At 51.6% G+C, this 13755-nt stretch overlaps 1 protein-coding gene across 1 annotated transcript; it reads left to right on the forward strand.

Annotated features, from left to right (window-relative positions):
• The first annotated feature begins 3023 nt into the window (after positions 1-3023).
• On the forward strand, positions 3024-10711 carry GPR182 (G protein-coupled receptor 182). Its single transcript, XM_073319309.1, has 2 exons — positions 3024-3123; positions 6824-10711. The coding sequence occupies exon 2, from the start codon at positions 6840-6842 to the stop codon at positions 7932-7934; it is 1095 nt and encodes a 364-aa protein (XP_073175410.1). The 5' UTR covers positions 3024-3123; positions 6824-6839; the 3' UTR covers positions 7935-10711.
• Positions 10712-13755: the final 3044 nt, after the last annotated feature.

Consider the following 13755-nt stretch of genomic DNA (forward strand, 5'->3'; position numbering starts at 1 on the left):
CAAATGCGAAGCCTTAGCAGGTCCCTCCTCAGTCTTTTCACAAGACTAAACATGACCAGGTTTTTACCCTTCCTCATAAATCAGGGTTTCTAAACCTTTGATCACAATAGTCTCAATACCCTCACCAGTGCCAAGTCGTGTGAGACAATTCCCTCCGGCGTCTTACGTATGACACTCCTGGTAATACAGCCCAGAACGATATTAGCCTTTTAGGCACCTGTGTCACATTGCCGGCTCTCCCTCAATTTCTGATCCACGCTAACCCCTAGATTGTTTTCAGCAGTACACCCGCCTGGCCAGTTATGCCCTGAGTGCAGTGCTTTGCACTCCTCTTTACTGAATTTCCCCTTGTTGATATCAGACAAATTCTCCAGTTTATCGAGGTCATTTTGAATTCTAATCCCATCCGCCAAAGTGCTTCCAACCCCTCCTAGCGGCACATGTTAAAAGCGTGCTCTCCAGCCCATTCTCCAAGCCACTACTGCAAATACTGAATTGTGCCAGCCCAGGACTGACCCCACTAGATGTGTCCTCCCAGTCTGATAGTGGCCCGTTGATAGCTCCTCTCTGAGTAGGGTCTTTCAACCGGTTGTGCACCCGTACTTCCATCTTGAGCACATCTCCCTAGTTTGCTTCTGAGAACTGCAAGTGGGACTGCATCAAAAGTCTTATTAAAATCACGATCGATCATGCCTACCGCTTCCCCCTTATCCACTAGGCCCGGAACCACGGGCTGCTAAAGCCACATGCGCCCCACTGCATGTCAGATGGGGAGGGATAGCTCAGTGGTTTGAGCACTGGCCTGCTAAACCCAGGGTTGTGAGTTCAAACCTTGAGGGGGCCATTTAGGGATTGGGGGCCAAAAATTGGGGATTGGCCCTGCTTTGAGCAGGGGGTTGGACTAGATGACCTCCTGAGGTCCCTTCCAACCCTGATGTTCTATGATTTGGTAAGAGAATAAAGGCAAAGGGTTTCTGTTTGCAGTCATGGGGCAGGGTCCTTAGGATACCTGCTTTCTAAGGTTTGTTTTGTTAGAGGCTTGACTTATAGGGGCCATTACGCTTCCCTGTTCCCGCTGGGCCTTCCTTCCGAGCTGATTGTTGATCACAATGTCTTCTCTGCTTCTGAGAAGGAGATTTCCAGGAATTGTTTTCCAGGCTTACTGCTCGATGCAAAATGTTCTCTCTGAAAACACCCCCTCTCTCCCCCACCAACTGCTGGAGCAGCGCCAGAGCCCCCTTCCCCTTCAAAACTGCAGAGCAATCATATCTTGTGCAGGAGTTGTGTCATGGCCAGGAAGCGGTTTTGTTGGAGGAATTGGTCTGAGAATAAGACTCAGCTGATGGACGAGTTGATCGTACATAGAATGGGCACCTACCTCCTTGCCAGGTCTGTGGGGCTATCGGCATTCCTTCTTTCCAAGTGCAGGGAGATCTGGAGACGGACAGAGCTGAAGAAGAACAAAATGTTTCTGATTATTATTTGTATTACGTAGCACCGGAGAAGGGGGCCACCCGCTGGCTCTACAAACACACAGTGATAGTCCCGCAATGTTTTAACTGGGTAGTTTATTCTCCGCTTTCTGTCCTACACAGTCACGTGGCCCAGGCTGCGTTGCGCCCCAGAGGAGGCTGCATTAGAGTGGTGGAGGAAGCGATCGGAGCTGTAAGATCCCTGCACACCCAAGCAAGGCCACTGGTTAGTAACGTTTTCAAGACCCTTTGGAAGAAAGGTGCTGTGCCAAAGTCTCTGTGGCTGGCTCATTCCCAGACTGAGTTACTGGGAAGGAGTCGCTCACCAGTGTTGGCCTTGTGCACGCTCCGCCAGCTTCAGGAGCCACAACCCCGTGATTCCCCGGCTGGGTTCTGGCACGACGAAGCTGACTGCCTACCGCTTGTTGGCCTGCTCTGCGCTCTCAGGCCAATTTGTCGCAGTGCCCCACATACGTGACGTGGGGATGCTTCCCCTCCTCATGCGGGGGGAGGATTTGTTTCGGGATGAATTAAAGAACGCTCTGCAGGGGCTTAGCTATTACTGTGAGGAAGGACTAGACAGACCCAGATTGCTTTATTGCATCCATGGATCAAACTCTATCTGGGGCCCTATAGATACAATGCTATAGGCCCCCCTATCCTCACTCCCGCTTGGAGTGGCAGTGATCGGGGTTCCTTCCTCACAACAGAGAGAGGCACGGGACCGCCCTCTCCCTCCCCAGGTGTAGCCTCAGCTCCCCCCGTCTCTGGCCCAGAGAAGTGGGTCTTAGAAATAATGCGCCACTGATCTACATGGGGTAGACCCCGCCGCTCAGCCCTACGGTCTCAGGCTCTCTGCACACTCAGGCAATGGTTACTCTCAGGTGACAGCTCTGAGATTTCCATTGCAAGCGGGAGGGCGAGAAACAATTTTACAAAAAAGAAAGCTGAGGTTCTGACATCATCCCATGACTCCAGGAGCAGGGGGGTGGGGGGGGAAACGTAGGCAGGGGTCAATAACATCTCTGCCTTCACCCATCTTGATTCACTGGGACAGATTAACCCAGAGCCAGGAAGGCCAGCTTTCCTCCCTGCCTGGAAACGGCTAAGCCAGTGTGAACCCTGCTGAGATCGAAGTAATAATTGGGTGGGCTCCATCTCATCAAACAGGTCAGGCAAAAGCTGGTTGGGGATCTGAGTGGGGCAGGCTGTGGATTTCAGAGCCTCGCTCTGTGCGGCAAAGGAAATTAACCTGGAAAAGATGCGCCCACTGGCCTACCCCACTTTCATGTCCTATCTGACCTGTCCCCAAAATCTTCCTCCCCTCCCGCCCCCCAGCTCTGCAGCGAAACCAAACCCATCTTCATTCTAGCTGAGCCAGACCCCAGGAATTAGGAATCACGTCCAATGTGGCCTTGCACTGGGCAGTGTTTTCAGGATATCAGGCGATGATGTACATTTCCTGTATGGAAGAGAGCTCCGAGGGGTGGGGGGTATGCATGTGGAAGAAGCCAGCGAGCCCACCCTGAGCTCACTCTGGGAACGACGGTCCCTACAGCATAGATCCGCCTGAGCCACAGAGCTGGAGGCATCAGGGCAGCACCTGATCCTTTGCCACCCATCCGGACACACCTTCAGCCTTCCACTGCAGGTGAGCATGGACCTGTTACTTTCCACCCGTGTTTCGGTCTCTCTCCTCCCCCATTGCATTCAAAGCACCAGGCTTTTCAGTGACATCCGTCAAACCACCTCCGTTAATGGGGTTAGATTTACGCAGGCATGAATCCCCCGCAGATATCTGTCTTTTCCTTTCTCCAAACATTCTGAAAAGAGCAACCAAGCCCCGTCCTCCTCCTGGTGCACCGATGGATGACTTTTGCAGCTGACTACCCAGTTGCCAAGCATTCCTCTGGGTTGTATGCGGCTTCCCCCCCCCCCACTGCCTGGATTCCTGAGCTTTTCGGAGATCATGGTGAGGAGGGCCCTATAAATACCTAGCTAGAGTAGCGTGGTCTGTAAGCTTTACCGGGGGGAGCCTCTTGTCTTGTGTGTTCTTCCAACGGCATCACGCTGAGACCTGGGTCACGCCGTGTGTGGACACAGCAGCTCTGGGATTTGGATAAGTAGGCGGTTCTGGAGGTAGTGTGCTGTGACGGTCAATTGCTTCTCTCTGCAATTTGTAATTACCACGCCTGATTGTGGTCCCAGTGGGAAATGGAACAGCAAAGGGGTGAGATTTGGATAGCACAGAGAGGTTGGGGTTGAAAGGGGGAGTTGAATGGCACATCTGTTGCTTTGGGCCAAGGAATATAAAGGTGCTGGAGTGATCTTGAGCATATTTAACATGCTGAATGTTTAACAGTAACCCCATGGCCAGTGGCTCAAAGCTCAATCAGTGATCGGATTTTGGGACATGAGGAAGGGCTCCATATAGACAGGGTCAGAGCCTCAGCTAAAGTTAATGGAGTTACACCAACTTCCACCAGCTAAAGATCTGGCCCAGCAGTTCTTTAAGCCAGTGGCTCTCAACCTTTCCAGATGATGGTCCCCCTTTCAGGAGTCTGATTTGTTTTGTGTACCCCCAAGTCTCACCTTGCTTAAAAACTACTTGCTTACAAAATCAGATATAAAAATACAAAAATGTCACAGCGCCCTATTATTGACCAATGGCTCATTTTCACTGTATAATTATAAAATAAATCAACTGAAATATAAATACTGTACTGGCATTTCCATGGAAAGCATAGAGAGCAGTATCAACAAGTCATTGTCTGTAGGAAATTTTAGTTTGTCCTGACTTCGCTGGTGCTTTTTATGTAGCTTGTTTTAAAACTAGGCAAATACCTAGATGAGTTGATGCACCCCCTGGAAGACTCTGCGTACCCCTGGCTGAGATCCGCTGCTTTAAGCAACCCCATTCTCAAGACAGCACTGAGACCGGCTACGGGTTTGGGCTAATATTAGTGGAAATCGTTTTCCTCCATGTGCTGCAGGGTTTCCCTTGGGTGGAGGGCATGTCTGCATGGGAAGGAGACCTGAGAACAGAATAAGTAATAAGAACACCACCTACCTCTTACACAGCACTTGTCCTCAGCAGATCTCAAAGCAGACAAATATTTACAGAGCTCCCCATGGACTGAACCAGACTCAGACGCTGGGGATGTGAATTCAGAACTAGGATGCTCCCACGGTTTCAGTGTAGACTCTGGAACGAGCGCTGGGAGCTGCAGACGATCGTGTTCACGCAGCATTCCTACACACACAGTGCACATTGTGTAAAGAGTTGTCACTTTGGATGGGCTATCACCAGCAGGAGAGTGAATTTGGGGGGGGGGGGGTGGAGGGTGAGAAAACCTGGATTTGTGCTGGAAATGGCCCAACCTGATGATCACTTTAGATAAGCTATTACCAGCAGGACAGTGGGGTGGGAGGAGGTATTGGTTCATATTCTCTGTGTATATATAAAGTCTGCTGCAGTTTCCACGGTATGCATCCGATGAAGTGAGCTGTAGCTCACGAAAGCTCATGCTCAAATAAATTGGTTAGTCTCTAAGGTGCCACAAGTCCTCCTTTTCTTAGTGCACTCTAAGTGTCTCTGCCCACCCAGTTCGCTGTCCGCGGATTTAGACTCCCTTAGACCGAGCTGAGGTGCTGAAGCGAGGAACTTTCTCTGAGCAGGCAGCTGTTTTCCAGCTCTGGTTGGCTTGTGATGACTCCGTCTCTTCACCGGTATCTGTTTCAGATCTGAGGCTGGCAAAGTCCCTTCTCATTTTTGCAGAGTGACAATTGCTGGCACGTTAGCCACAAGAACGAAGCAAGTCTGGCTGTAGGGGGAAGGTCAGTTTCACCTCTCTTGGTTTTCAAGCTGTCCCATTACGCTCAGCGCAGCGCCTCAGAGGCTCAGAGATGAAACCCTTTCTTGCAACATGGACTGCACGTGAAAATAAGGCTTTTTAACAAGGCTCGCCATTTCTGAGCTTGATGCTGGTTTCTCCCCGGCTGCAGAGGAGCAGTAGCGAGGGAGGCAGAGGGAAACACGAGGTCAGAAAATTGTCACCCCAGTTTCCAGCAACAGGTTTAGCATCATCTCCTCCATATTTTTTCGTACATTTAAGCGAGACTCAGAACTCGGCAGTGGCCACTGGGATACTGATGACCGGAGAGCCAAGTGCTCTGAACTCAAATGCTGAGCTCCTCTGTAAATCTGGCCATTCGTTTAGATGCCGACGTGGGAGCTGTGGCTCCTTTGAGAATCTCCCCCTGATTATGGGGGTTCTCATAGATTCCCAGAGTTTCAGGCCAGGAGGGCCCATTAGAACATCTCGTCCGACCTCCTGTGTAGCACAAGCTAAAGGATTTCCTCCGGTTACACCCGTTTTGAGCTCAATAACTCGAGTTTAGCCAAAGCATCTACAGAAGGGCATCCAGTCCAGATTCAGAGACATCCACCACCTCCTTTGGGAGTTTGTTCCGAAGGTTAATCACCCTCATGCTAAAGAAGTTTCCGTCTTATTTCTCACTGGAATTTACTTGGCTTTATTTCCAGCTACTGATGCTTGTTCTGTCTTTCTCCCTTGGGTTAAAGGCCCCTTCGGTACCCAGATTTTGTCCCCGAGAAGGTACCTAGACACAGTCACTTCTGGATCTTCTTTTTGATAAACAGAATTTGCTGAGCTCACTTGAAAATCTGCCCACAAGTGACAGATTGTTCAAAGTCACATCAGGTACATCTACCCTGCAATAAAAAGCAGGACCAAGTTTCAGAGCCTGGGGCTCAGGATATGGGGCTAAAAATAGCAGGGTAGATGAGTTTGTGCTCTGGCTGAAGCTGGGGAGCCAAGACCCACCCCCTCATGGGGTTTCAGAGCCCGGGCTCCAACCCCAGTGCCTTCACTGAATTTTTTAGCCCCACATCCTGAGCCCCGCAAGCCTGAGCCAGTTGATCCGGGCCGGCCACAGTTGTGCTGTGGGTCGTTTACTGCAGTGTAGACATCTCAATAGCGAGTCTACTGGGGGCAGAACCTAGATGTCCTTAGCCCTGGCCCAGTACCGTAATCAAAAGAGTGTTCTCCTCTACAGGAGACAATTCAACTGAGTGGGGACAGCAGTAGAGGTTGGGTGATCTGCTCTTCCAAGCAAACATTGCTGCTTGCGGGGGATGTGTGTGTGAAGGGGGGTGGTCGTGTGTGTCTGGGCACATGTGTGTATGTGTCTGGGCGTGTGTCTTTGTGTGTGGGGAGGGGATGATCTGGAGATCCGGAGAGGGCTTTGGAAAGGATCCCCACAGAATGTTACTACTTGTCGTTCTGCAGCCAAACCCCAGCAGTTAATCGCCTTCCCTTTCTTTCCAGCCGCTCGCCATCCACAATGGCCGAGGTGACCACGGTCCCCGCTGAGACGCCAGATCCCTTTAGCAAGTTCGGGGACTACCACAACTGGACCCAGCTGCTCCAATACCTGAATTACACCTTCACCTTCTGCGACACTCACCTGGACGAGAACATCAAGCGGGTGATGCTCTTCATCCTCTACTTGGTCATCTTCGTGGTGGGGCTGGTGGAAAACATGCTCGTCATCTGGGTCAACTGGCACACCTGGGGGAACAAAAACCTGGTCAACCTCTACATCCTCAACATGGCCATTGCTGACTTAGGGGTGCTGCTAACCCTGCCCATCTGGATGTTGGAGGTCATGCTCGACTACACCTGGCTCTGGGGCAGCTTCTTGTGCCGCTTTACCCACTACTTCTACTTTGCCAACATGTACAGCAGCATCTTCTTCCTGACCTGCCTCAGCGTGGACCGCTACGTCTCCTTGACCACTTCATCCCACTTCTGGCACCAGCATCAGCACTGGGCACGCCGCCTCCTCTGCTTCGGCATCTGGCTCTTCGCCGCCCTCATCCCCTTCCTGGAGGTGGCCCACACGCAGCTGGTGGACTCGGTCGAGCCCATGTGCATCTTCCTGGCTCCCTTCGAGACCTATGATGAGTGGGCCCTGGCCATCAGCTTAGCCACCAGCATCATTGGATTCCTCATCCCCATCTCCATCATCGCTGTCTTCAACATACTGACGGCCAGGTACATCAAGCACTCCAAGCCAGAAAGCAGGAAGCACTGCCTCCTGATCTATGCCTACATCGTCGTGTTCCTAGTGTGCTGGCTGCCCTACCACATCACGCTGACCCTCTTGACCCTCGATGGCAGCTACTTCATTTACAGCTGCAACGTTGCCAACTTCCTCTACTTCTTCTACGACATCATAGACTGTTTCAGCATGTTCCACTGCGTGGCCAACCCCATCCTCTACAATTTCCTGAGCAAGAACTTCCGCAGCAAACTCATCTCGGCCGTGGTGAAGTACATCCCCAAAGACCAAATCAACCAGAAAGGCGGGGACAATTCCTCTTCCAGCACCCAGCACTCCATAGTCATTACCAAAGACAACATCCCACCTAATTAAACATCCACCGGGCTCTCCATGCATTGCTGGCAGCTGGTCCCAGGGGTGGCTGGCTTCTATTTCTTCCCCTGGAGATAAGGCAAGACACTTTGCTTTTTGATGGCATTTTCTTGTTGCCACCCAGGGCTCTGAAAGCTGGAGGGATGGTAGAAATGAAAGCTGGAGGGAGCAGCAGATATTTTGCCTCTGACATGGTGCTGTATCAAATCTATTTAGCTAAAGAACCAGAGAGGAAGAGATGTCCTATATTTCAAAGAAATGCTCATTGGTTTATTACTATCGATTATTCTGGCTACCCAGGGACCTCAATGCAAATCCGGCCACTTTGCTCTCCAGCGCCAGCTACGCAGGAGTTGGAAAGAGCAATGTTTTGCCCCCAGCTTTTCCGCGACTCCTGCCTTTTGCTTGCAGACGTGCTCCGGATATCCCACACCTGGAAGAGACCAGGCATTAAGCTGCCTCTTTCCTTGAACCATCTAGCTCAGAAAAAAGGAGTGGAATTTTTTTCCTTCAGAACACACATCAATCTATGCGCAGTACCAGTGAGAAAGATGAGGGGCTGATCTCGCAAGGGGAAGCCAAAGGGAGTGGGAGCCACTCAGCACTATGCAGGATGAAGCCTTCACTAGGGAAACAGCATTTCACCGCCAATAGGAAATGGCTTTTGGAGAGCAATATTGCAACCACAGAGGGAAAGAAGGAGAGAGGAATAAGGTCACTGTACAGATGTGTTTCCCTAAGGCTTTGTCTACACTACCACTTTTGCCGGCCAGAGATGTGAAAAAAACACACACACACCCCCGACCGACGTAAGTTTCATCGACAAAAGTGCTGTTGTGAGCAGTGTGGGGTTGGCAGGAGAGGCTCCGCTTCCGACATGGCTCACGCCCCTCATTGGGGCTGGTTTAACGATGCCGGCAGGAGAGCTCTGTTCAGCCCTGAGCAAATTCTGCGAAAGCACGTGGGGAGGGGAAGGCGAGAAGGTAACTGGAAAGACTGGGAATTAATAACTCAAAAAGAACCAGCTGATCCATGGCCTTGGACTGCTAAAAATACGGGAAAACAAACTGGACAAGATCTGGAGAAAGGGTGCTTCGGTCAAGGAAAGGAGAGGCTGATGGCAGGATGTTCCCAGAGGCAGAGCCGTCCCTTGGGTATGGTGAATCAGGGTGACTGCTCCGGGCCCCATGCTTCAGCGTTCGTGGGTCATGCGGGGGATGCCAAGAAGGCCCGGGGGAGGTTAGGAGTTTGGAGGGCCTGGTGCCAGCAGCAGGGGTTGGACGCGCACTCACTGGCTGAAAGCACGCGTTGCATTTCTTTTTCTTGCTCGGCATCGGGGGGCTCGGGCTCAGTCTCTGGCAGCAGCAGCAGTGACCCCAGCCTGCCCCGCTGGCTCCCGGTGTCACCCAGGCCAGGCTGATCCCATCCATTGCCCTTCTGCCTCGGACCCCCCAGCACAGGGGGCCGCCTCGCCCCTAGTACAGGTGCCACCCTGTGGCTCTCCATCATCCCTCGCCCCCCTGCACTGGTGTCCCCTCCCCACACCAGATTTCACCTGTACAAAAAAAGTTAAGGGGGCCCATACAGGCTGATTTGTCCCAGGCCCCACATGCCCATAGGGATGGCCCTGCCCAGAGGTTGAAAGAACGAATCATAGCAGACAAGAGAAGCTGGTGGGACAGGCCCTGCTTCTCTGACAAAGTGCGCTGCATTCATTATGGGGCTTTCGGGCGATACGCACCTTGCTTAGGGAGACACTCCATGTCCCTTTGCCTCCTTGTTCACCTGGGAGGCAAAGGGCAGGGGCCTGTGGATTTCTAAGATGAAGGGGTTTCCACAGCAAATAATTAGCCTCATCAGAAGGGGATTTTTTTTTTTAATTGCCGTGGAAAGTTACTGGTCTCTTGCCCGCCCTGCCCCACCCCTCAAGACCTCATGTGAAACAGATTATGTGACATTTCACGACATTGGGACAGATTAGAATGAGGTGCCTTTTGCATGGCCGGGGACAGCGGAGTCTGTATCCCCTTCGGGAGCCATACGAGCCATGTTTCTCCCCGCTCCCCTTGGAATGCCTCCATGCTGCTCTTTAGCAGTCCCGCAAAGGGACGTGGGTCACTCCTACTCCTCTGCCCCCAGCCCTGGGTTCAGGAATCAAACTCCACTCTCCCAAACGGCAGGCCAGACACACAACCAGCCAATCCAGTACCATTCGCGCTCCCGGCGGGCCTTTTGCTGGCTTCCAGCACACACCGTGCTACCTACGTAGATCCACATTTGCCTGTAAAATGCGCCCATTCATCTCCACCAAGGCCTTGAATGCAACGGCTATGGGAAAAGGCACCGACCCTTTAAAGAGAAGAAACTTGTGCCCATTCCCCTCCTCCTGTTGGGCAAAGTTTAACAACGTGCGCAATGTAAAACAGCAGCATAGACTGTCAGCTTTTTGGGGCAGACACTTCTGCGTTTGCACAACACCTCAGACAGTGCGCTCCCGGCCCACGACTGGAGCTAGGCTATGCTGTGAGCATACAGATTGTGACCACCACCACGGAGCCAGGAACAGGATGGCAGCCACTCCCCAATGACGCGGGCCAGAGAGCCAGTCCTGAGCGCCCCAGGGACTTCTCATAGACGCGCCTTTGCTGTCCTCTTGGCTAAAGAAAAGGAAAGTCACGGCATGATAGAAAGACATTTGGTGTGTGATAAACCCGCTCTGCCTAGGTAGAAATGTATCCAATCTCTTCATGATACCTAAACATTTAAAGCTCTCTCTATTTGACCTATTAAACTTCATTTTTAAAACCACGGTTCTGTTGCCTGGCTAACTTTCGGTGCCACAATTCAGAGATATTAAAGCCAGAAGGGATCATCCTGTCTGACCCCTACACGACCCAGGCAGTAAAGTTTTACTCAGTGACCCCTGCATGGAAGCCAATAACACAAGGAGGGACTAGACAGCATCTTTTAGAAAGGCAGACAGGCGAGAGTACAAGATTTCCACTGATGGAGAAACCTCCACATCTCTTGGTGAGCTGTCCCAAGGGTTAATTGTCTTCAGAGTTAAAAAACGCAGAATTTCTAGTGTAAATTGGTCTAGCTTCAATTTCTAGCCATTGGAGCTTTGCCTGATAGATTAAAGAGCCCTCTGCCATCAGATCTCTTCTCCCCACGTAGGCACTTAAAAACCACAAGCAAGTCACCTCTTTACCTTCCTTAGCACTGAAAGACTATAGAGCAGTGAGACTCAGCCCCCAGTGGTTCAAGGAGCCAAATTAGCGATCTGCATTCCCCACAAGAGCCACCACAGTGTGAATTCATTGTTTCATTTACTATATGGTCATAGTTAAACAGTATGACGGGAAATATTTTGTGTGTGTGCGTATATATAGAGATATATACACACACAATTCTCACTGAAAAATGACTGACCAGATACTAGTCTCTTATCAACTGCAGTTGGTTAATAACAGAGTAAAAACATCCTAATTGGTTAATAACTTAGATTGGTCAATAATTTAAATCACACAGCGTTTTAATTTCACGTGCGGCACAGAGCCGCAGGAGAGACAGTGAAGAGCCACTTGTGGCTTGCAAGCCTCAGTCTGAGTATCGCTGCTAGCACAGATCTACCGATCTTAGGTACTTACAAGATCCTCCTTATGATAATAGCTGAACACCGTGCAGTCTTAAATATATTTATCCTCGCCAGAGTCCTGGGAGGTAAGGAAGGATTATTACAGATGGGGAACAGAGGGATAGAAAAATTAATTTTCAGGAGTGTCTAGGTGATTTGGGAGCCTAAATTCTACTGATATTCAATAAGACTTAGATTCCTAAATCCCTATCTGAAAATGGGACGTTGGCTCCTTTCAAAGTTTTACTGTAATGCCCAAGGGTACAGGGAGTTGGGGCGAAGAAGGGAACTGAACCGGTCTTCCCCAAATCCCAGGTTAGTCCCCTAACCGATTCAGGGACACCTGGTGCATGGGGTTGCGTCCCTTGCCATCTTGGCGAACAGCCGCTGATGGCCCTATCCTGGACGTGGGCAAACTACGGCCAGCGGGCCACATCTGGCCCGCAGGACCGTCCTGCCTGGCCCTTGAGCTCCCGGCCAGGGAGGCTCCCCCCCAGCCCCTCCCCTGCTGTCCCCTCTCCCCCGCAGCCTCAGCTTGCCACGCTGCCAGTGCTCTGGGCGGCAGGGCTGCGATCTTCTGCTGGGCAGCGCGGCAACATGGCTGGCTCCGGCCAGGCGGGGCAGCTGCCAGACACGTTGCTCTGAGTGGCATGGTAAGGGGGCGGGGCGTGGGAGGGTTGGATAAAGGGCAGGGGTCCCAGGGGATGCAATCGGGGACAGGGAGCGGTTAGATGGGGCGGAGGTTCTGGGATGGGGCAATCAGGGGAAGGGGAATGGGGGGGGGGTTGGATAGGCGTGGGAGTCCTGGGGGGCCTGTCAGGGGTCGGGGGTGTGGATAGGGTCAGGGCAGTCAGGGGACAGGGAGCAGGGGGGGTTGGATAGGGGGTGGGGCCCAGGGGGGCAGTGGGTCCTGGGAGGGGACAGTCAGGGGACAAGGAGCGGGGAGAGAGGGGGGCTGGTTGGATGGGTGGGCGGTTCTGAGAGGGGCGGGAAGTGGGAGAGGGTGGATAGGGGCCGGGGCCAGGCTGTTTGGGGAGGCACAGCCTTCCCTACCTGGCCCTCCATAGAGTTTTGGAACCCCGATGGGGCCCTTGGGCCAAAAAGTTTGCCCCCCCCGACCCTATCCTCTGTGAACTCAGCTAATTCTTTTTTGCACCCACTTTTGCGCTTCACAGCATCCCTTGGCAACGAGCACCACAGGGTGACTGTGCAATGGGTGAAGAAATACTTGCTGCCCGTTCGTTTCACACAACAGACGTGGCGAGTACAGCCAAACCTCGCACATCGCTGCTAAGGAATTTAACCCAGCCCAAGAAATGTTTTAAAAGATTGGTCTGAGCAACAAGAGGCACTGGGTAAAATTTACAAAAGCACCTAAATGACGTAGGAGGCTAAATACTAAGGGGACACAGAGCATTCAGATGCTTTTGAAAGGGGCTGGAATAGTGTGTTTTCCAGAGCTAGAGCAATATATATTTTCCATCCATTTATGATGCTCAGTCTACGTGAAGCACGGCGTGAAACAGACTGAAAATGTTCCCAAATAATGTCAAGTTTCTCCAATATCTTACTTATGATGCTACCGCTGTGGGTCATCAAACATTTTAGACATAGCGTGATGGATAATTAAAAAGGTCATGAAAACTCTCCAACATGGCAATATTGTAGGGATATTTTTCTTAACACCGTCACAGATTGCTAATCCATGGGCTAGAAAAGCCATTTGGCCTTTAATAAACACAGGCTGTGCCAGAGCCAATAAACAAATGTGGTTTGGGCCACCCCAGCTCATCATTTCACGCACGCAGAAAATCTGGGCTGGGACAGGTGGCCCGGCAGTATCCCAGCTTTATAATGACTGTTCATTACTTACATGACAGTAGCATCGAGAGGTGCCAAATGGGACAGTTAGCAAACTGTACAGACATAGTGAGCCACAGCTCTTCTGTTCAGAAGAGCTTTCAATGTAGAAGGAGGGGCATTGCCAGCCAATCGAGGGGTGTGATCGTTCCCCTCTATTCGGCACTGGTGAGGCCTCATCTGGAGGACTGTGTCCAGTTTTGGGCCCCACACTACAAGGAGGATGTGGAAAAATTGGAAAGCGTCCAGCGGAGGGTAACAAAAATGATTAGGGGGCTGGAACACGACTTATGAGGCGAGGCTGAGGGAACTGGGATTGTTTAG

The sequence above is a fragment of the Lepidochelys kempii genome, chromosome 20 (genome assembly GCF_965140265.1).
Source record: "Lepidochelys kempii isolate rLepKem1 chromosome 20, rLepKem1.hap2, whole genome shotgun sequence".
NCBI classification, from domain to species: Eukaryota; Metazoa; Chordata; order Testudines; family Cheloniidae; genus Lepidochelys; species Lepidochelys kempii.

Coding starts and splice junctions, on each gene's coding strand:
- GPR182 (XM_073319309.1), top strand. CDS start 6,840: ATGGCCGAGGTGACCACGGTCCCCGCTGAGACGCCAGATCCCTTTAGC.